Source organism: Haliotis rubra, unplaced genomic scaffold (assembly GCF_003918875.1).
Source record: "Haliotis rubra isolate DU_JTF1 unplaced genomic scaffold, ASM391887v1 Scf372, whole genome shotgun sequence".
Classification (NCBI taxonomy): Eukaryota; Metazoa; Mollusca; class Gastropoda; order Lepetellida; family Haliotidae; genus Haliotis; species Haliotis rubra.
In genome coordinates this window covers 772,542-797,656 of record NW_025767049.1, presented here as the reverse complement: position 1 = coordinate 797,656, position 25,115 = coordinate 772,542, and the positions used below count along the sequence as shown (strand labels likewise).

At 40.3% G+C, this 25,115-nt stretch overlaps 1 protein-coding gene across 2 annotated transcripts in view; it reads right to left on the bottom strand.

Annotated features, from left to right (window-relative positions):
• LOC124285988 (probable Na(+)/H(+) antiporter nhx-9) overlaps positions 1 to 20,917 on the bottom strand; it is a 72,278-nt gene extending 51,361 nt beyond the window's left edge. The window contains exons 1-2 of one of the 2 annotated variants that reach the window (XM_046722301.1): positions 20,614 to 20,917; positions 13,727 to 14,193 (exon numbers count right to left, since the gene is read on the bottom strand). In XM_046722301.1, coding sequence (XP_046578257.1) covers positions 13,727 to 14,193; positions 20,614 to 20,827 — 681 coding nt within the window. In that variant the 5' untranslated portion in view covers positions 20,828 to 20,917. The remainder of the gene's footprint in view (positions 1 to 13,726; positions 14,194 to 20,613) is intronic. The other variant, XM_046722302.1, reaches the window with a different exon arrangement.
• Between the last annotated feature and the right edge of the window lie 4,198 nt (positions 20,918 to 25,115).

The window sequence follows — 25,115 nt, the reverse complement described above, 5'->3', positions numbered from 1 at the left end:
ACAGTGATATCATCATTGTAGACAACTACAGTGATATCATCATTGGAGACACCTGCAGTGATATCATCATTTGAGACAACTACAGTGATATCATCATTGGAGACACATGCAGTGATATCATCATTGTAGACAACTACAGTGATGTCTATATTGTAGACACCAGCAGTGACATCATTTGAGACCCCTGCAGTGATATCATTGTTGTAGACACCTACAGTGATATTGTCATTTAAGACACCAGCAGTGATGTTATCATTGGAGACACCTGCAGTGATATCATCATTTTTTACACCCGCAGGGATATCATCATTGTATACACCAGCAGTGATATCATCATTGTGGACACCTGCAGTGATATCATCATTGTGGACACCTGCAGTGATATCATCATTTTTTACTTCATGTCCCTTGCCATTGTACCATTGTGGAGAAACAAACTGGGCCTTTGATGTTATGAGCAAACACTTCAACCAACAGGTCTTCCCACCGCCCCTATCACCACGGTAGACTCCAGACTTACAATCACAATTGTAGACATAAGAGGTGACATTAACAAAACTGATACCAGCAGTGATATCATCATTGCAGAAACCAATCCTGATATCATCCTTGTAGTCATCACTAGAGAATTACAATGGTTGACACCAGGAATCATATCCCCAATGACGACACTAGTAGCAATTTATATGCGGATCCAAGAATTTGTTAACCCCAAACCCAACCCAATCCATTTTATGCGCAAACCGAGATCTTTTAACATAAGCAAAAAGATGATGCTGTTGTTTTATTGTTGTCTTGTTGAAAGTACTTTAATCTTTTCAATTCAATGCTGGTATGGCTCTCTTAATATCAAAAGCAAATCTTATCTCAATAAAATCATTTTAATTGCAAGTAAAATCTCTGGGGTGTCATTTTTAATATTCAATTATGTGATCACTTCCAAATGTAACAAGAAGACAAAGTCATCAATATCCCCCGCAATGGCAAAATACTCTTAATGAATATGTCTACGAGTTATGACTATGTCAAATGTTGGCGTGTATATAGCTAAGTGGAAGGAGAGTACTGAAAAGTTTCAACGTTCTGCTCCAGAAAGGAGTCTTACCACCAAATTCAGTTGAAGCCAAAATTGTTGCCATGGAAATACCAAAAAATAATAATATTTTATTCAGAAATCCAAAACTACCAAAAGGCACCAGTTCACCGCTAGACCTACCTATGTATGAAATATGGTGATGAAACAGTGAACAGTTTTAAAGTTCTGCTCCGGAAAAGAGTACTACCACCAATTTCAGTCTAAAACAATATTTGTTGCCATGGAAACGCAAAAAAATAGTTTATTCAGAAATCAAAAACTACCAAAAGGCACCAGTAGACCACCAGATCTATCTATGTGCCAAGTTTGGTGAAGAAACATAGAACGGTTTTGGAGTTTCGCTCTGGAAAAGAGTACTACCACCAATTTCAGTCTAAGTCAAACTTGCTTTGATGACCTTGAAAATAAGGTCAAGGTCACCCAAAATGAATGGTGTCTGGGTAATCCCCCCAATTTAGGCTGTCACCAAATTTGAAGACATTGGGTATGACTGTTCATGAGATATGAGAGTTCATGAGATATGTCATTAACAAGATTTTGAAAAGTGGTCAGTGTCGTGGTGACCTTGAAGATAAGGTCAAGGTCAGCCAAATTGACTGGTGTCTGCGTAATCCCTCAATGTAGTCTGTCACCACATTTGATGACATTGGGTCCAACAGTTCCTGAGATATCGCGTTAACAAGAATCGGGACGTACGTACGTACGGACGCCGCTGAATATATAGTCCCCCATTCCGCGTTGCGGCGGGGACAGCCAAAAAAAACAAAAAAAACAAAGCAACAATAAACAAACAAAAACCTGCCCATCCATCTGCAATCATTTAACACTCCCAAGGAAAGTATATGGTCTGAACTTGATTATATCATGCCAAGAAAAAGCCAAATAGCTAAACAACAGGTAAGAGCATCAAATGTCGGCCAGAAAACTCATCCTATTGTCACACAAACTAAAGCCACCCATACTTGTCATGTGACCTTGTTGGAAAACAAGCAGTTCTACATAATTAATAAAGAAATGAGTGAACGCATCTGATGTGAGCAAGATGTCAGTGATGTGTTTCTTATAACACACATATCTCGTATCTCGGCAGCAGCACATTCTGCCAGGGTCCATATTGTCCTCATTAATCATTCAGGACGTAATGAGTTTTGTCTTGAATTACAAACTAAACAACAATACAGAATGCCGTTTCTTTAATCCAAATAGCGTGCAGATAGTGATTAAGTTACAATTGTCATCAGGATAGGATGTATTTACCTGACCTGGTGCAATTCTGGGTTTGTCAACATACACCCCCTCTGGGCTCACAGCCATTGGATACCTACAGTATCTGAGTAGGAAGAAGAAACAATGCTGACTCATAAAAATCCAAAATCAGCACAAGGCTGCAAATTACCCTCATTTTCAGTATTTTTCAATCTTGTCATGAAAATATTTATCATAAGTTCAAATCATCAAAAGTCACAAGATCTTAAGAGCAAGCTTCAACAAGAAATATATTCAGAGCTTTCTGAGTTCTGCACCAGAAACAAGCAATACCCTCATTTACAGTCAAGGATAAACTGTAGAAAGAGGCAACAAATGTTAGGTGAAACATTGCCGATTAGTCTCAACAGCACAGAGAAAACTAACTATTTGGGCCTTGACCTTGACCCAGAATCCCACTGCTGCCATCATGAGGAACAGAGATTATTCATATAATGCTTTCTAATGCTATTTATGATGAGTGAACTCTTAATTTGAACCAGAAAATGTGACAATGCTACTATGTCAGATATCTACTATGGACTTATTGAAACCGGACCAACAAACCTGTAACAATCCAGCCTTATCAAGAGGGTTTTATTTTGCTAAATCTGTTAATCTAATGTCAAGCATAAAAACACAAGGGTTCTCTTATGACACATTATGACACTTTTTGGACCAAGGCTCCTGGAGAGATTGGCCTAAGTGTGTGCTTTTTGGGGCCATGGCTCCAGCATATTTTAGCCAAGCCTTTTACACATATTTGGGCCAATGCTCCAGTATATTTTGGCCAAGACTTTTACACATATTTGGGCCAATGCTCCAGCATATTTTGGCCGGGCCAATGCTCCAGCATAATTCGGCCAAGACTTTTACTCATATTTGGGCCAACACTCCAGCATATTTTGGCCGGGCCAATGCTCCAGCATAATTCGGCCAAGACTTTTACTCATATTTGGGCCAACACTCCAGCATATTTTGGCCGGGCCAATGCTCCAGCATAATTCGGCCAAGACTTTTACTCATATTTGGGCCAACACTCCAGCATATTTTGGCCAGGACTTTTACTCATATTTGGGCCAAGGCTCCAGCATATTGTGGCCAAGACTTTTACACATATTTGGGCCAATGCTCCAGCATAATTCTGCCAAGACTTTCACTCACATTTGGGCCAACACTCCAGCATATTTTGGCCAGGACTTTTACTCATATTTGGGCCAAGGCTCCAGCATATTGTGGCCAAGACTTTTACACATATTTGGGCCAACACTCCAGCATATTTTGGCCGGGCCAATGCTCCAGCATAATTCGGCCAAGACTTTTACTCATATTTAGGCCAACACTCCAGCATATTTTAGCCAAGACTTTTACTCATATTTGGGCCAAGGCTCCAGCATATTGTGGCCAAGACTTTTACACATATTTGGGCCAATGCTCCAGCATATTTTGGCCAAGACTGACCAATGCTCCAGCATAATTCGCCAAGACTTTTACTCATATTTGGGCCAACACTCCAGCATATTTTGGCCGGGCCAATGCTCCAGCATAATTCGACCAAGCCAAGACTTTTACTCATATTTGGGCCAACACTCCAGCATATTTTGGCCGGGCCAATGCTCCAGCATAATTCGGCCAAGACTTTTACTCATATTTGGGCCAACACTCCAGCATATTTTGGCCAGGACTTTTACTCATATTTGGGCCAAGGCTCCAGCATATTGTGGCCAAGACTTTTACACATATTTGGGCCAATGCTCCAGCATATTTTGGCCGGGCCAATGCTCCAGCATAATTCGGCCAAGACTTTTACTCATATTTGGGCCAACACTCCAGCATATTTTGGCCAGGACTTTTACTCATATTTGGGCCAAAACTCCAGTATATTTTGGCTGGGCCAATGCTCCAGCATAATTCGGCCAAGACTTTTACTCATATTTGGGCCAACACTCCAGCATATTTTGGCCGGGCCAATGCTCCAGCATAATTCGACCAAGACTTTTACTCATATTTGGGCCAACACTCCAGCATATTTTGGCCAGGACTTTTACTCATATTTGGGCCAACACTCCAGCATATTTTGGCCGGGCCAATGCTCCAGCATAATTCGGCCAAGACTTTTACTCATATTTGGGCCAACACTCCAGCATATTTGGGCCGGGCCAATGCTCCAGCATAATTGACCAAGACTTTTACTCATATTTGGGCCAACACTCCAGCATATTTTGGCTGGGCCAATGCTCCAGCATAATTCGGCCAAGACTTTTACTCATATTTGGGCCAACACTCCAGCATATTTTGGCCGGGCCAATGCTCCAGCATAATTCGGCCAAGACTTTTACTCATATTTGGGCCAACACTCCAGCATATTTTGGCCGGGCCAATGCTCCAGCATAATTCGGCCAAGACTTTTACTCATATTTGGGCCAACACTCCAGCATATTTGGGCCGGGCCAATGCTCCAGCATAATTCGGCCAAGACTTTTACTCATATTTGGGCCAACGCTCCAGCATATTGTGGCCAAGGTTCAAGGCTTGTTTGGACCAAGGCCCATTCATATTTCATGTGAGGTTTCTGCTTGTTTTGGAAAAAAGCTCAAGCATGAGGGCCAAGGTTTGTGCTTAAATGGGCAAAGGTTTGCACATGTTTAGTTGGATTGTGAACTAGTGAATCATGTGTTACAAGTCACCGAACCAGGGCCTTGTACTCCTCTTATCACCAGCTTCACTGAAGACCTGTTTTATCATGTGTTCACTGAAGCTGCAGCCAAATTATCAGGTCAACAGGTCAGTGGTAAAAGGGAATGAAAACATCATACCCACATTTATCACTGATTCCTGAAACAACGGTCTCTCAAGTGAACACGGTGAAATATGAATACAAATAATATTTTTTGGAAGAGAAGGGTTAATGCACTTTCTGTTTTTTCGTACTTCAGCTTTTCTTACAAAACAAAATCAGTTTACAGTCAGGGTGGGAATCAAAGTATTAATTTGTGAAACGTTGAGTCATCAGATCATGTTTTATTACGAGACAACATTTTAAACAGGTGTAACAACAGGATCCAATACAGATTTGTTGATACTCAATTTCCAATGACTGACCAAGACAAGTAGAACGAAGGTTGGTAGGTTGGCTTATGTACGGGACATACCATTTCGATACAGATTTTAAGGGTCAAGTTAGGACCTCAGCTCGTCTATGAGTTTGGCTTATCTACGGTAATATACCGTAAATAAGTGTAAATGCATGATGGTGAATCACATTAAACTACAATGACTCTTGCCACTCATGACACACAAAGTCACAGCCTAGCAATGCACTGGTCGCAGTACAATTTTCATCTTCACAAGCGACACTTTCACTGAGGAAAATCAAAATTGACTTCCATATATTCAGTCTCAAAGATTAACATAGGTGCACTATTCACCCCTTTCTGAATAGAATTCTCAAGTGTGATATTGGATGTGTTATTATGCACAGCGATTCTACATGCAGACTGATCAGTGAATTGGTGACTGACAGTGGTGGCACAGCAGTCTAAGGCAATATGATATGTCTTGATTGTACCCATGTGGGGAATTGAACCCGGGTCTTCGGTGTGACGAGTGAATGCTTTAACCACTAGGCTACCCTACTGCCCACATATGAAGAGTTGTGACCCTTGGTTGTGACAGGATCTGGTGAGAGTAGTTTGAATCCTAAATTCAGCCTGATCATAAAGCTTGAACTGTGAGCACCATCTGTGCCTGTGGGATTATCCAAAGGGTAGACTTCTATAACTGGACTGTTATGGACTTTAACAAGATTGAATTGGTATACCATAAAACAAGTCTGTCTCACTGCCCCTGGAGCATCATTCTTTCCATTTTAGCTTACTGTAATGATATAACCCTAAATGAAGCAAGTCTTGATGTTTCACAAATTCAGGAACTCCCATCACACTGGGGTTCCTTTTCAGTTAAAATGTACTTGCTTGTTGCTTTCAATATTTTCAGTGATCAGTGTTACTGAAACAAGACTATTTCTAAATGCTGCTTTTTAGATTCTGCTGACCATAAGTATAATAAACATGATGAAAGGTAAAAACAATCATGAAAACTTAAAAGCATTATTTTTCACAAGTTACATGTTCACCAGAAATCATTTTTTTGCATAGAATATATTCTTCTTATTCGAAACCTAGGAAAGCAAATTTTACTAACATATTCAGATAGCCCTCCATTCTTCATGGCAGAATCACACTGTTGCTGATTCTGAAACAAGGGCAAGGCTCTGTCTTTCACTACACTAGCCTAGGATCAATATTCTTTGGGTTCAGTGTCTTGACCTGACATACTTGTAAATGTTTACTGAATAATTGTGTAATGAATCTCCACAGACATATGTAAGTATAAGGAGCTATCAGCATACAAGCAGTATCATGAATAATACAAAAAGTATCAAGAGTGCCTAACTGCTTCAGTTTGAAAGAGAAGGCTAAGTAATGAATTCTGTTTAAATATTGCTGTCAGAGATACAATAAGACTGTATCGTCCATGACTAGACACAGTTTCATAGGCCTGTTGTCATCTCAGTAACACTAGAAAGTCAAGGGTAAATGAAGGTCAAAAGTAGTAACATAATAAAAAAAATTGTAACAATCGCAAAAGGTATTTCATGAACAACATGTTGGTACAAATCAAACTGTCATAATGACACAAACAGATATGGCACAGTAACTGGCAAAAATGACATTTTCATTATGGACACCACAGTAGTCATGTTCTATATAGAATCAGAGATCTGTGAGAATTGTTTACAGACACCATAAGTAGGGTCATTCTTGCAAAGTATCACTAAACAGAATGTGTAGTGTCAGAGGAGATCTAAAAAATGCAAAATGTTGATGATAGATGGACACCTTGTGAACATGCTGACTTCACTTTCAGTCAGGTCGAAACACAACATGATAAATAAGGTAATGTTGACCTTGTGTGACATGATGTTTTATTTGTTTGTTGTTTACCACCAATATGGCAGCACCAAAACATTAACCAATGGACACTCCACGTGACCCCTCCCCTCATCTTATACCCCTGTTTTCCTGTGTGTAAGTATGCCTTGTTTGGGTTGATGAACATATCAGGACCAGGGTGAACAAGGTGAAGGGTAATTGACTTTCCTGCATGGCCACTGCTGATCACCATGGAAACCTGCTCACACCATGCTCCTTAAGCAGTTCCCAGATAGGTGAGAGCACAACGTTCTCAAAAACATCCATCTTATTCATTACAATGAAAGTGCTATACATTTACATATTCCACATTGGTGGACCCATTGGCAGATTTGCTGATGTGGAACCTAGGATAACATTCAAGTCAAATGTCTGATCTGCACACTTAAAATAGGCACTACATATTCATGACCAGTGACTCCTGTCGGAACAAAGGGCAACAATTGTGTACAGCGAGACATATAGTTTGGCATGAAATGCATGTGGACCCCTTTTTTTGTAAATATCTCTTCATTCAATGACCCAATCGATCTCAAACTGTGCAAGTGGATGTTTTGTCAGACAACCTAATCACATTGTCAATCACCGATTTTATGCATTTGTATTAAAGAATCTGTCTATGTAACTGTCAACAAAATAAACAGCAGAACACGGACTGCTTGCAGAGGGAGGGAGCCAATGACCTGTAACAGAGGCAGTGTTGGGTCATTAAGATAAATGCACGTGCAGTTCATGATAGTTACCTGTGCACTGCACAGTGATAGACCGTTTGGATCATTCACATTGACTACTGCTAGCTGTCATCATGAAAGCTTATTCAGATGATGCTAAACGTTTAATTAGAAATGTGTTGAATGTTTTTAAAAAAGAGAGCAAACGTAGCAAACCGATTTATAAGGTGTTGGCATGAAAAAGACTGACTGAATTTGGTTTTACGCCGCTGTTAGCAATATTCCAGCAACATCATGGCGGGGGACACCAGAAATGGGCTTGACACATTGTACCCATGTGGGGATTCGAACCCAGGTCTTCGGTGTGACGAGCCAACGCTTTAACCACTAGGCTACCCCACCGCCCCGCATGAAAAAGAACATCGTGCTAAAAATTGTGAAAAATAAACCAACAACCAATAAACAAAACCTTGTACAAAAAGGTAGGCATCCAAAGTTAGATTCTTTTGACATCAGGGTCATCAGAGATGTCATATGCCGGATATTTGCTAGAAATGAACACCTCTTCATACCTGTCACGTGCATAGCTGACCTACATTGACGAATGTTGACCTTTATGACCCAACACTGCCGCTGTTACAGGTCATTGGCTCCCTCCCTCTGCAAGCAGTTTGCGTTCTGCTGTTTATTTTGTTGACAGTTACATAGACAGATTCTTTTATACAAATGCATAAAATCGGTGATTGACAATGTGATTAGGTTTTTCTGACAAAACATCCACTTGCACAGTTTGAGATCGATTGGGTCATTGGATGAAGGGATATTTACAAAAAAAGGGGTCCACATGCATTTCATGCCAAACTATAGCTCCTCTTAACACATGGTGTGAGCAATTGAACACTGTCCTAACCAAAGCTAAAACATACTTGTCCAGGTGAGCTAAACACATGGACAGATGTATTCCTGGAACAGTATATACTGATTTATCACCTTCATGAGTGAAATTATCAAGATTTGGTTTGCAGTTTGTAGCACCTCCTTTTCTGACCAAGCCCAAAGACGTCACAAGTTGACAACTTTATCGGTTCTAATTTGATATACTTATGAAACGCTTTCAGCTGACACGCCCAGTTTACTTAACGCTGCCTGGAAGGTGTTTATCATGCTGGTACGTAGTGAAAAAACTACACGAGATAAACACACTGCATTTTCAGTGACACTATTAGGACACCTCTACATTTGACCTTGCTATGGTACAGAGGTACCGGCCTCATATTCTTATATACCTCTTTGAAGTTGGGCCAGTGGGGTAAAATAGTGAGTAAAGGGTATGCTCATCACGCCGAAGATCCGCGTTCAATTACCCACATGGGTACGAAGTGTGAAGCCCACTTCTGGTGTCACTGACCTTGATATTGCTGGAATATTGCTAAAAGCAGTGTAAAGGTTCACTCACTCACTCACTCACCCTTCGAAGATGGACGTACCTTTTTCAGTTGTTACACTACAGCTCAATAACAGTGGTTTGTAAACAATCAGGTCTGGACCCGACAATTCAGTGGCTTAAATATTGTGAGCGTAAATCTACACATTTTGTACATTGACATGTGTCAAGAATTCGGCAAACCTGACCACCTGATCCCATTAGTCATCTTCAAGTGATGACAAGTATGGGGTGCTGAAGATCTAACACGGATGTTTCAAAGGGAATGGGTACAATGAGCTGTCTAAAGGAAACACGGATAATAGCCTCTAAATATATTGGACCAGTAAACACTCAAACATTTGTTTTCTAAATGCAGTTCACTTTATTTGCATTAGCAACAAGCACTCCTCATTAAAATCTGATCCGTTGCTCTGATATGATGCTGCTGTCTTTGGAGTGAGTGAGTTCAGTTTTTATACCGCTTTTAGCAATATTCCAGCAATATCACAGCAGGTACACCCGAAATGGGTTTCACAAATTGTACCCCTGTGGGGAATCTAACCCGGGCCTTTGGCGTGACAAGCAAACACTGTAACCACTAGGCCACCCCACCACCCCCTTTGTTTGGAAGTTCACCCAACCCTTCAAGTGTCCACTTAGTCAAAATAACATGGACCACCTACCTCTGAACATGAACATTGCAGATTTTTGTTCAACACTGCATTTCACAGGAATTACAACTCGTCAGACAAAGGATATGACATTAGAGCTGTGACGATCCATCGTAGTATCGATAATCGTGATACTTTATCTGACGATAAATATATCGATACTTTTGTTCGTATCGTGATATGTATCGTTGACCGTAAAATTGTTAATGTTTACTAGAAATTGATGGTTATGTAAAACTTTACACTGTTACTTGCTATCAAAATATACTTTTGTAAAGAAAATAACTAAAGATAGCATATCGTGATATGCATTGAATCGATTCGCATCGTTCCAAGATATCGCGATACATATCGTATCATGACTTTTCCGTATCGTCACACCTCTATATGACCATGATGACATGAAGATTAGCCACAGGAAAGAGCCCATTTCTGACAAAAACTAGAAATAAACTGTCTTGTGTTCAAGCAATATGTATTGCAACACATACTTTGGCAGCCTGGATTTGGTATGAAATAATTATACATGTCACTGTGACAAAATCCACACTGACAATAATTGCAAATACAATTGTCTTTTCTAAGTATTGTTGCTGTGATCGAACCTTTCAGTAACCATTCAGCATGAAATATTTTCCTAATTCACGTAGAATCATAATTTATAATAAAGGCCTAAAATATAAAACACAAGTGGTTCGGATTACCTGACCGGCCCTTATGTGTTTTGTTTTGTTTAATCAACTTTATTGACATTTGCTCCACATTTTTGCCAGTTTCCTGACAGCAGTGAATCTCATAAAATCGTTTTTTCATCTGTGTCAATGAACATTTAGATACCTCCATGGATTCTGCTTTGTGTAATAATTATATGTGCAGTACATTGTGTATATGAACTTCTGACATGCATGAGTTTTAGTGAAAATAAAAATATATATATATATAGTTGGTAATGTGTGAGTGTCTAAAATACAATTCCAAGACGCGAGCGTACTGTTCAACTGCATAACTTCATAGTTCAGATTTTAAAAAGCCAAGTCCGGCTATTCTCTAAGAAAGTGTGAGACACTTGCATTTCGGAGATATATGTCCACAAAATACAAAACATTTTAAAAATGCTTAAGACATAATACCAATGAAAACATTTACCTGTTTCTCTAATACTTTGTGAGTTTTGGTTTTTTAAACAAATTTTAATTTGTCCGAATATACAGTTTATGAATAAAAATGTATACATCACTTGATATTAGGGTGAGACAGTGCATTATGTTCTAATATTTGTACATATTAAAAAAGAACAAAATGATTACCCTTTTAATTAAAAAAATTGGCGAAACAATTGTTGCCTTTGCCTATCCTACTTGTCCTTTCATCATAAGATCCAAATGTGATTTTTAAAAAAGCTTCAATTCGATCAGGGTACTTAAGCATAGCATGTGATCATGAAAAAAAGAAACATACATATTTCATTTAAAACCAAATTATAGCTCAATTTAACTCCTCTTCAAGAACGTTTCATAGTTGAAATGGTCAGCTCATGAAACACAAACCTCCTTAAAACCTCGAATCTCCTGTTCACAAAGTACTTACTTTCATAGACAACATTATTCCCAGCACTGTCAAAACACTGTCTTCCTACAACTGATTCACTGAAACACTGCCATAGTCAACGGGTCCCAGTGAGAACCCTAGGGACCCAGACTCCCCCAAGCCTTGTCAAACGCACCCAGAATAGCAGATGCTCTTAGGCAGGAGACTGTTTGCTATAAACAACTCCAAGTGGAGAGGCAATATGCTCCCTGATATAAACAGTTGATTGGAAGTACTATTTCAAATCTCTGGTTAACATGAAGCTTTGGGGAAAACAGATTCAGAATGGGGCAAAACCCCTAAGGCATGTAAAGAGAATGTTATTATTGTATCTACGGCAACTCAAAATCACTAAATATAGTTAAACAGCCAACAATAACAGGATCTAGAGGATTTCTAGTCATCCTTACGTGTTCCTCTGTATTCATAGTAATTACCTGACAGTAATTCACCAATCTACACCCACACAATCTTCGTATTTTCTACACAAAGATTTGTACTCCTGGTAATAATACAGATCAGAATATACCATCAGCAATCAATATATTGCAAGTTATTCTCAGCCATTTGATTGGCTTACCAAGCAATTTGTTTTCCATCTGTTTCCAAAATGTACCATGCCCCTTTACTGACTACTATTTCTTGATTGGTTGTTAGTCAGATGGGAAGGGCATACGCGACATTATTCCACTGTCACTGATTTTGTTTTGCCTACAGCTCTTGTCTGTTTCATCATCTTATCAGTGTGAAGTCAGCAATGGGTATATTTTTTTACAAGAATCGTCTTCAAAATAAAGTTTTGGATTTGTGGACAAAACAAAACATTTACTTACAAAACATAAAAAATGGAGTGTGATACTCAGGGGTGGAAATAACCCATTGCCCGACGCCCGATGCCCGAGTCCAGTGTGTTTTTTCTGTCGGGCAAGCAAATTTGTATATCACACTGTACCGGTGTCCAGTTGATATTCCAATGTTAATTATGTTGTTTATTTAAAAAAGTCAACAAGAAACTCGGCCAGTATAGTGGGAAAATTATCAGGGCAAATGATTTTACTTGTGCCACTGTACCGGAGTACACTAGCAATTTTAAAGTTATTTCCAGCCCGGGATATTACAAATTCACATAGTAAAAGAAACAGGTAAGTCTTTCAAAATGCAACTTAAGCTTACATTTCAAAGGCCAGTACCAATCATTCACTAGTTACCGGTACTTTCAAAGGCAGGCTTAATTATTATGAAATGTTTTGGGGGATAATTGACTGCAGCCTTGGCTATAACAAAATATATCGGTTCTTTACTTAAATAATAATGTGAAAGAACATCTTAAGGTAGTCAACATGAAACCTTCATGAAAAACAAATATCCATTTACCAGTGCAAAGCTGTCACTGGATATTGAAAAACATTGGTTACTACTCCCAATGTTCCAAATCCAGGAATAGTTACCAAGTTATCAGCAATGTAATGTAATGCTATTTCATCATATAATACCCTCCTTGTTTCAGTGGTGTGACAACAGGGTCTGCATCAGCACCAGTCAAAGTTCTTTCAAAAGAGATCTCCATTCACTGCGTCCAAAGTACAAAGACTATATTTTACTCCAACTAAATGTCATTGCAGGAAAGATTAGCATTTGCCACTAGACAAAATCAATGAATGTGCAGTGGTTGAAAATAGAGTGAGTGAGTGAATGAGTGATAGTGAGTGAGTGATAGTGAGTGAGTGAGTGAGTGAGTGAGTGAGTGAGTGAGTGAGTGAGTGAGTGAGCAAATGATCAAGCAAGCAAAGATGTTTGACGTTTTGATATAAAGATAGAAAAGGCCGAAAATTCAGATGCGTGTATTGAAAATTGTGAGTGTGTGCATGATTGAGCAGCATCATCATGGTGAAGAAAGTCAAAGATTGGTTTCACATATTGTACCCACTAGGGAATGGAACCAGGGTCCTCGGCATGATGTGAAAACACTTTAAAATGTGTAAGCACCAGAACCTACTGCCCCTCCCGTCTAAGACTTGTGTAAGAAAGTTACCTACCACTGTGACTCCGTCATTGAGAAGGGACTCTCCAAACACGATGATGTACAGCATCTCATTGACGTGAATCTCCTCAAACACAGCCAGCACTGCAACAGGGTCCACCGCAGAGATCAGCGCACTGAATACGAAGCAGTGAAGCATGCTGATAGGCCGCTTGATCCATCCAGCAGCTGAACACCCCCACAATGCAACACCAATTGCCACGGTGTTCCATAGCGTGTTGACGATGGCCAAAAGAAGGATGGTGCCAAGGTTGTTAAAGAAGGCCCTGTTAGGCATGTGGTAGCCAGCATCGTAGATTATTGGAGGCAGGATGAAGAGGAAGAACGTGTTGGCATTGAGGACGTACTGCGAGGTGGATGCTGCGTGGCTGTAATGGAGGGTCACGCCGACACAGATGCCCAGGGTTATGAGCAGACAACTCTCGGGGAACAGCGAGGACAGGCGGTCGTACAAGTGGAACCCTAGAAGTAACAAACACATATACACACAATCATAGGCATATATAAACTCTCCAATCGTAACTACTCGAGTCTTTCCGGCAAGCCGGATGGCATCTCGTACCCTTCTTGTGGCCATGTTTATAAAAATAGTCTAGTACTATTACCAAGGAAAGATAACTCTGAATTTTCAAACATGGCTCCTAGAATATCCTATATCCCGTGGGCAAAACAGCAATACAGTTATTCCCTTTGTAAATATGTTTCAGTGTTTAAAGTTGCTGATCCTTTAGCTCAAAGTTTATGTTTAAATTGTGCTTTGTATAGTTCAGCAAAGTTTCAAACTTCAATGGTGCCGCTAATTTCATGCTTCGAAATGCGTTTTACTACACGCGATTTGATTGGTTTGCCATGATTCTTGGCAATAATGGTGTACAATAGGGGTATGAGTCTTCTTGTAGGTCACGGAAACAGGCGAGTAGTTATGAATGATAAACACTCAGGGCATAGGGAGGAAGGCATTGATGAACAGAGAGGACAAGCGGTCATACAAGAAGAGCCCAAGAAGAAAAGTACAAACACGTAAACAGACAATTAAGGGCATTTAACTCTCAAAGCATTGATGAAGGGCAGATAACTTTCTGGAAGCAGTGACGATAGATGGCATACAACTCGCACAGTGGGGGAGGATAGAAAACTCTCTGGGAGCAGTGACGATAGATGGCATACAACTCGCACAGTGGGGGAGGATAGAAAACTCTCTGGGAGCAGTGACGATAGATGGCATACAACTCTCACAGTGGAGGGAGGATAGAAAACTCTCTGGGAATGGATTTACATCCAGTAGCACTATCAGCATTTGTTTTTCTTCCTATCATATACATCTGATTTAAATGATCATTGACTGGTTACAGTTTCCAAACCAAGTGACTTACCATGGTAAAATGCAGTAAAATACTGATTTACTGATTGTCAGTTTCATTATTTTAAAATAAGATTCATAAAAGATACCCTGAGAGAGAATGCTGTTGAATAATATTTAGATTTTTCAGTTCTTGTATATGATCAATTATTTAATACCAAACTCACTCACTCACTCTAAAGGCACGGAAGAAGGGCAAATAACTCTCAGGGCAATGAGTGAAATGCTAATCTTTACTTTTTAAAGTTTTTTTCCTATGAATTCAGGTGTTTTCACAATGCAGCAATGTTAAACTTAGCTCTAATAATTCTTCCTCTGTATAAGCCACCTACTTAAAGCCATTACATTAGATATGCCTACATCATATTAACAGAGAAATGTTAATTCCATTATTTTACTGACACTACTGCAGACTTGGGTCCTAATAACAGTCTCTATGCTGGTCTAAATATATCCTGTGGTATCCATGTGTTTGTCAACAAAGGACAAAACAGCTAATGATAACAATATTTCCTGATCCCTGCAACTCTGCTGATGGAATTCTGACTGCATTGTTTACCCATGACAACTATATTGTTTATGTTGTAACATTGCCTACATAACTGAAAGGTACTGCTTGATAAATAATTACATATAATGATTAAATGTTGGTATTGATGCACTGTGTGAACACACGCTATATTGTTTATATTGTAACATTGCCTACATATTTGAAAGGTACTGCTTGATAAAAAATAACATATAATGCTTAAATGTTGGTATTGATGCACTGTGTGAACACACGCTCAACAAAATCCCAGCTACACCTAAAGATACAGGCAATCAACAAATAGGTCTTGAGCATGATGTGTTTCTTTCGAAGAGATATCATATCAGGACTCAGTTTAAGGAAATGTAACCTACTTGCAACCTCAGGTAATATTTAATAACCTTGCATCTGCGGCTTGATAAAAGATTTATATTTATTGCCTGAGTTTGGGTATTGATGATTTGCAGCATCATTTCAACAAAAACAAACTGGGTCTGATAAGATCATTTCATCGTCATAACATTTCACAACAGTAACAGTAACAGTCACTATCCGTGCGGCCATCAGAGTCAGTGCTCCTGGAATGTTTCTCATCATCCTGTTTCTCATAAGAAGTCTGTGTAATCTTTGAACTTCAAGATATTAAAATGCACTGGGTCAAGTTGGTACAAAGATAAGGTTGCATTTTTTCAGATTCAGGTTTCATCAATTCAAGTTTGAAATTCTTAAATTATAAAAAACTTATATCGATTGATGAATATGCTGCCATATTGCCAAGGTCAGTAAGCATTAGCCTTATTACTCAATAGGATACAACCCCTAATAATGATTCTTGTTAATTTTTCTTGCTCAGCTATAAAAGGAACTGTTCATTGAAATTTGCATTGGAAGGAAGCTACAAAAAGTACAAATAATTTTCCAGAAATACTTCCAACCATATCCCCCTTAAAATCAAATCATATTACCTGAATATATACTGATATCTTTTTCCTCATCGTTAAAATTTAGGGGGGATAAGGTGGAAGTCTTGTCAGTTTTCCAAAACAAAGTAATCTTGCTGCCCAATATTTAAACCTCTGTACATCAGTCTCACCTTTCACCTGAAGCGTTTGACACACTCCTGTTGTCATTGGCAAATGAGGCAAAATTAAAACAACAGATATGTCAAAATGAAAAAAGAAGGTTGAAAATATCTGGCGCCACAACTGTGAAATTCTAGTCGAATGATACATGTCAATGCACAAACTAAGCAATATGGTAAACATATAATACACATTCTAAATTCTTATACCTTCACAAATTCAAAATTAATTCAAGTTTAGAGTATGAGAATTACATATTAATATCTATTTTAGATTATTCACATTAATAAAAAAACACAAATGGAACACCATATGTTTCCAACCTGAAAACTCAAGACCATATGAGAGCATGCATGGCTACATGATGGGGCAGGGGCTGGTGTGTCAAGGGGTCTGCTTAGTGAGTGAATATGGTTTAAGCCACTTTTAGTTTTAGCAATATTCCAGCAATATCATGGCGGGGGACACCAGAAATGATTTTGAGGAATTGAACTTACGTCTTTGGTGGGACAATTTATTTATTTCTAAAAGAATATGATTCAAGTTTTATTTCTGCTCACAAAATGTAATGACATCTACATCAATATCATTTTAAAATATTTTAAATATGCTACTTCTCAGCAGGTTGTTCAATGTATATGATGTTATGTATCATACAGCGTACCATATGGTTATCATATCATGTTTTCTGACTTAGCTGTACCAGTAGGCATAGTGTTTTAATGTGTCATTACAACCTTAGCGAGTTAAATTCTCACCTTCCCACAAAAATTAGTACATAATTTAGTCTGAGACAAGGCAAACCAGTGACTGATAACCTAATCAATACTCCATCTCCAGAGCAAGATGACAGCAACCAACCAGGTAACGGAACCTAACCAACAAGCAGCAGAGCCATGGGGACCCCCTTTAACCTTACTAACCAGGTCATGGAAGCTTACCATTGCTTACCAACAAGCAGCGGAGCCCTAGGAACCTCCTTTAACCTTACCAACCAGGTCACAGACCTAACCAACAAGCAGCGGAGCCCTAGGAACCTCCTTTAACCTTACCAAGCAGGTCACGGAACCTAGCCAACAAGCAGCAGAGCCCTTGGGACCAACCAGGTCACAGAACCTAACCAACAAGCGGCAGAGTCCTCCTTTAACCTTACCAACAAGGTCATGGAACCTAATCAACAAGCGGCAGAGTCATGGGGACCAACCAGGTCACAGAACCTAACCAACAAGCAGCAGAGTCCTCGGGACTTCCTTTAGCCTTACCAACCAGGTCACAGAACCTAACCAACAAGCGGCAGAGCTCTGGGGGACCTCCTTTAACCTGGACTTCCTTTAGCCTTACCAACCAGGTCACAGAACCTAACCAACAAGCGGCAGAGCTCTGGGGGACCTCCTTTAACCTTACCAACCAGGTCACAGAACCTAACCAACAAGCGGCAGAGTCCTCCTTTAACCTTACCAACCAGGTCACGGAACACCAGGTCACGGAACCTAACCAACAAGCGGCAGAGCCCTGGGGGACCTCCTTTAACCTTACCAACCAGGTCACAGAACCTAACCAACAAGCGGCAGAGTCCTCCTTTAACCTTACCAACAAGGTCACAGAACCTAACCAACAAGCGGCAGAGTCCTCCTTTAACCTTACCAACCAGGTCATGGAACCTAATCAACAAGCAACCAACAAGCAGCAGAGTCAGAGGGACATGGGGACCAACCAGGTCACAGAACCTAACCAACAAGGAACCTTTAACCTTACCAACCAGGTCACTGAACCTAACCAACAAGCGGCAGAGTCCTCCTTTAACCTTACCAACCAGGTCATGGAACCTAATCAACAAACAACAGAGTCATGGGGACCAACCAGGTAACGGAACATAACCAACAAGCAGGAGAGCCCCGGAGACCTCCTTTTGCCTTACAAACCAGGTCACGGAACCTACCAACAAGCAGGAGCCATGGAACCTAACTAACAACCAGGTCAGAGCCCTGGGGACCTCCTTTAGCCTTACCAACCAGGTCATGGAACCTAAGCAAAAAGCAACAGAACCCTGGGGGACCTCCTTTAACCTTACCAAGCAGGTCATGGAACCTAACCAACAAGCAGGAGAGCCCTGGGGGACCTCCTTTAGCCTTACCAACCAGGTCACGGAACCAAGCCAACAAGCAGCAGAGTCCTCGGGACCTCCTTTAATCTTACCAACCAGGTCACGGAACCTAGCCAACAAGCAACAGAGTCATGGGGACCAAGCAGGTAACAGAACATAACCAACAAGCAGGAGAGCCCCGGAGACCTCCTTTAGCCTTACAAACCAGGTCACGGAACCTAACCAACAAGCAGGAGAGCCCCGGAGACTTCCTTTAGCCTTACCAACCAGGTCACGGAACCTAACCAACAAGCAGGAGAGCCCTGGGGGACCTCCTTTAGCCTTACCAACCAGGTCACGGAACCTAGCCAACAAGCAACAGAGTCCTCGGGACCTCCTTTAACCTTACCAAGCAGGTCATGGAACCTAGCCAACAAGCAACAGAACCAAATGCTAATTTTCTAAAAGTGAAAAATATATGAAACAGATGTATTCATAGTAGCATGGTATGCTATTTTTTTTCCAAATGCCTCCTCTGAAACTGTCCATACCTTAAATGCACACTATCAAAGTCTGCGTAGTAATTCTATATTTTGCAAAGTAATAATTCGTACACATTTTATTTATTAGAATAACTTTTAGAAGGGACTATAAGCTGTATTGACTGTGTGCTGGCTCTAATCCAGCATGCAGTCACATATGGTTGCTGGGATATACACAGTGTATGTATCTGTCCATACAGATTATCATATTGCCTGATGTTTGACTGATTCAGAGGATAAAGGGCTGCAGGTGATTGATTCCTTACTGGAGAATAACAAAAGAAGTGGTGGAAGTAGTGTAATACACAAATCAAGACCACAATGTATCTCTGGTATTCACAATGTGACACCTTGTTAATACAATGGCTGGTGCAGAGGGCAATATATACAATATTGCAGGATAGTTACCACATTTGTCATACATATATGTTTATCTTTTGGGATACATATACAGTAAATGTTGCTAAATGTTTGTAATATGTAATTGAATGTATAACTTGTGTACATCAGCCACCAGAACTGTCAGTTTTATTCTGTAGAAGAAGTCCCTCACTGATACTTGTTCTTGAATGAAGCATATACGGATGCTGTAAACAAATCTAAACATCTGGCCATGCTTTCTTTCTTCAGCAAACACAAAAATTGAAAGGTATACAATGCTCCCTGCAAACCTAATCTTGCACCGTTATCATAACTGGTAATGATACATATGAGTGGCAAGGAAATTATAACTATGATATAAACATACTGTGTTTTGGTTTTAAATAAAATTTAGAACTATCATAATTTCATTATATGCCTGTGATTTTCCAACACAGCATGAATACACTGACTCTGCATATGTTACATTTGACCACTCACTAAATGGCATTGTGTAATCATAACTCAGTTTTCATCCAATTAGCTTTAAGTAGAATATATAATAATCTGGACTCTCGGGTATCATATACACTGCAAAACATATATTCTTTTTAGGTGAAATTATTTTTAGAAATATACTTGTGACTATTAAGCACATATCATAGATATCATGATAAAGCAATGACACTTCTTCATTTGTAACTGGCAATTAATGGTGTTCATGTTCTTGGACAAGTTCACTATTCACGTAAACAGGTGGTTTTTAAAAGCCAACATGTATTAATAAATTAACTGACTTGGAACATGTGGGTTAGTTCCTTGTGGCGATGCACGGGGTAAACGTGATGGCACATTCAGCCAATCACAACATCTGCGAAGTGCTTGTACGACAAATGGTGACAGAAGAAAAACATTTTCAAACTTACCCATTTTGGCAACACTAGCCAGTAAGATCCACAAACAGATAACGTAAGGAATCTCGACATGATCAAAATCCCAGTTGACCAAAGGATAGCGTTCCGTTTCGTTCGATGTATCCTTTTCTCCCTCATCAGCTGATACAGCCGTCAAAACTCCGGGCACTATGGACAAAGCAGAAACACCGAGAGCCACCGTACAGAGTAATTTGGCTTTCGACATAACTCGTTCTCACATACCCGAGTCTCAGTCAATCTGTGGGCAGGCTGTTCTACATGTGATCTTTGACTGCCCCTAAGTTGCGATAACACAGACGATGGTGTCCCCGCGTAAGGTGATGGAACATTTTGTTATCACATGTACGCAAAGCTGTGGCAGATGACCTCAGGGCAGGTCATTGCGCATGCGCGTTAACGTAAATCTATTACCAGAAGCAGACGACACACTTTGACAGTAGGCATCGCCAAAGATTAATGGTGACGCAGGCAATGTGATCCAAAATTTTTGTTTGGAGAACAAGAATTATCCATACAATGGATGTTCCTTTGTCTTTGTCTTGGAACATCAACTATATTTGTGACAGAAACAAAACATAATGTCAGCAAGCAGGCATGATATGAGTGAGTGAGTTACTATCAGCGCCGCTTTGGAAAGATACCTGTATTCAGGTACAGTGAGGTGAGGTGAGGTGAAATTGGGTTTGACGTCGTGCTTGAGAATATTTCGCTCATATATATATGACGACGTGCGTGCGTGTGTATGTGTATGTGCGGCTGCTTGTACTAGCCCAGACTGAAGCTGGTTTTATAGTGCTAGCCCACTGAGATACCATGCCGCAGTGAAGCATGAATACCCCACTCAGACACATTATACTGACTCCGAGCCGACCAGTCCTTGTTGTACCCATTAATGCCGAGCGCCAGGCAGGGACCAACAAGTACCATATTTTAACGTCTTTTGGTATGACGCGGCCGGGGATCGAACCCGCGACCTTCCGCTCTCCGGGCGGACGCTCTAACCACTACACCACGGAGGCGGTTCAGGTACAGTAGCACCTTCATACAAAGTAAATGACACAGTAAACGGAGTTGCCTATTTTGAGATCATATTTTCAGTGAGCAGCTACACGTTTCCGGCGTTACTTCAGATTTAGAAACACTGGCAAATCTATCACGTTACTTGCGTGTGAAACAAAGCTGTTATAAACTTAACCGATCCAATGTTCCAACGGCGCTCAATACTAACTCAATCATCAGTGCTCCTGTTTTTTTTTGTTTTTTTTGTATGTACGTCTTTGTGTTTGAGAGCGTGTCTGTGCCTGTGTCTGCGTGCTGGTCTTTCTGTATGCGCGTGCTTGTACATGTGTTGACGAATTTTGAGCTGTGAAGATCCGGTCGTAAGAGGCGACAAACGGGATCGGGTTGTAAGGCTCGATGACTTGGCTGACACATGTCACAATATCCCAGTTGCATAGATCGATGCTCATGATGTTAATCACTGGATTGTCTGGTCCAGACTCGATTATTTACAGTTTGTACACCGGTGGAATATTGCTGAGTGCGGTGGTAAACAACCAACCAACCAATCTTAACTCGACTTACAACCATAGCAGACATTGTCTTGGAACATGTTTTAATACATATTATTCAGATTCATGATATTATATAAATGGTTTTACGTTTAGTGTCACGTAGACCATATTTGGTCGGGTGTCATATTTGATTGTTCTCTGTCCGAGTTTTACCATTAAGTGTATATAGTATGTGACACTGTAATAAACGTTATCTATCTCTCTCACATACTGAGTTTCTCCTGCCAAACAAGTAGTCACATAAACAACCTAAAACTCTTAGCAGTTTCAACATCGGACCACTGTTTGACAGAATGTCTTTTGTAAACAACACTTTCAACTCGTTCCTCTAGTGTAAGTACTGGCTAACTGTCATGGTATCACAACACGGTATGCAACCAGTTTTAACAATAACTACAGTCGGTTTGGCTCAAAAGCGGACAGCCAAGTGTACGCGGAGCACGAGCACATGTAACGATAGACTAATGCTTAGTCTCTGAATATATATAATTTTGATAGTAACAAACAAACCCATTTAAATTGAAAAGGAGCCCTAGGGAGACCAGAGACCTGAACCTGAGGAAATCTAGACTTGCTTTATTGAGGGCTTTGGCACTGCAGAGAGGCTTGGCAGTAGGGAAAACAATGTGGTTCAGGGACTGTGAGATAGACTAATGTACCGACAATGTTATTGAATCATTCACCTGTGCTGTCTCCATCCTTTCTCGCACACCTGGCTGTTCCTCTCTTTGCACCCCTCCCTCGTAACAAATAGTGAACTGTGTCAAAGTTTTAATGATAGTTTGTTAAACAACTTTTTTTATGGCTAAAACATAAATTCTGCAAAACAATCACAGAGTTGGTCTGATGTTTTGATAATGATCAGCGTTTCATTGAGTATTATATGCTTAGTAGTTTTCGAGTCCGATTTTGAGCCAAACGGACCATAAGGACAAACACAAACACGTGACCCATCGCGCCACTGTCGCCACTGCCTTGTAACGGGAGCCAACATGCAGGCTACCCCAACACATAATTTGGAAAACAGTGGCGGTGAGTTAGCCTGGTTGTTAAAGCGTTCTGAGGCGGTGGGGTAGCCTTGTGGTTAAAGCGTTCGCTCGTCACACCGAAGACCTGGGTTCGATTCCCCACATAGGTAGAATGTGTGAAGCCCATTTCTGGTGTCCTCCGTCGTGATGTTGCTGGAATGTTCGTAAAAGCGGCGTAAAACCATACTCACTCACTGTTAAAGCGTTCGCTCGTCCAACCGAAGACACAGGTCCCCAATGTGTGCAATGAGTGAGGCCCCTTCCATGTGCCCTAGCCGTATTATTGTTGGAATATTGCTATATTTACTCACTCACACATTCTGTAAAACGGAAGTTGTGATCTTAAGCCCACAGACGACGTGGTATAAGTAATCCTAGCTTTTCTCCCCCAAATCTCATCAATTTAGTTCAAATCCGATGTTTTTTTCTACAAGCATGTTCATTTATCCAGGAAGAAAAACCAATTTGTTTATGACCTTGACAAACACATTTTCCGTGGTAAATAACGTCAAGCAAAGCGCCTCTGCAATCAAATTAGCCAATGAAAACCGAAGATGCAAATTGAGTTACGTTATCGCATGGTTTGGCGCGTCTTGACGAACAGCTTCAGATGAGAGAGGGTCACTGACGGACTTGCAGTGACGGCAACAGACAGCTGGGTGTGTGTCGGTGAATCGGGAAGCTGGCTGGAGTCAAAACAACTGACGGGGTAAAATTTGGCGTGACATCAATGAGGACGATAGTCTCAGGGTGTTTTGTTTGCTTGCTTGTTGCTCAAGCTGCCCTAAGCAATTTCCCAGCAATATGACGACTGTCTGTAACCAGACAATCCAGTGATTGACATCATGAGCATCGATCTACGTAATTGGGATGCGATGGAATTAACTGGTTCGACGAGACGGACCATCCGATCTGAAGTAATATAGGTTCTACAGGTGCACCTTTCTGATTTCTCAATTACACATACGGCAGTTTCTACTCCTTCCTTAAATACGTTGGTGACTCAATCACGTTAAGAATCTGACTCTGGTTCTCGCTACTGCTAAATAAGCAGCCAAGGACATCCTATTAGTGCCATCCCAATAAAAAAACAAAACAACACAACAAAATTATTGATTTTCAAAGATAAAATGTTTAAAATACCCATCAACAGTTGTGTATTATGTGAAATCAGTTTTAAAGAGATCCAAATCAAATAACATTTCAAAACATAACCATAGAGAATTATTCTTTGAGTGATGACTTAGTGCTAGTCTATTGTTAATAATATCGGCAACGTTAGATATTGTTTAAAATCAAATATATGATAATGTGAACTGAGAGGCATAGGTTCTTTTGAGTAGTACACTGTATATGGAAATAAATAATATCATGATAACGTCAGATTGCTTCTTACGAGTAGTAAAGGATCTGGTTCGAATCCTTCACCGAAACAACTGTCATGATCTATGACATCCAGCATCCTTGGTGGGAGATTCTCCTTCACGACACTATACTGTTTATGGTGTGGCGTGGTGTGGTGGTGTGTGGTGTGTGTGTGTGGTGTGGTGTGTGTTGTGGTGTGGTGTGGTCTCGTGCCTGATACCCTTACCTCTTGGATTCTCCAGCAACCAGGGCTTACAACACTGTAATTCACCTTAAATACGGCGTAAATGCTCTCACCGTAAGGTTAACAATATATGTTGATGCACGTCTTCGTATCCCTACTGCGTAGATCGATGCTCATGATGTCTGTCACTGGACTGTCTGCTTTAGATGGAATATTTAGAGACTCCACGGATTATTAGTGGATGGAATATTTAGAGACTCCACTGATTATTAGTGGATAGAATATTTAGAGACTCCAGGGATTATTAGTGGATGGAATATTTAGAGACTCCAGGGATTATTA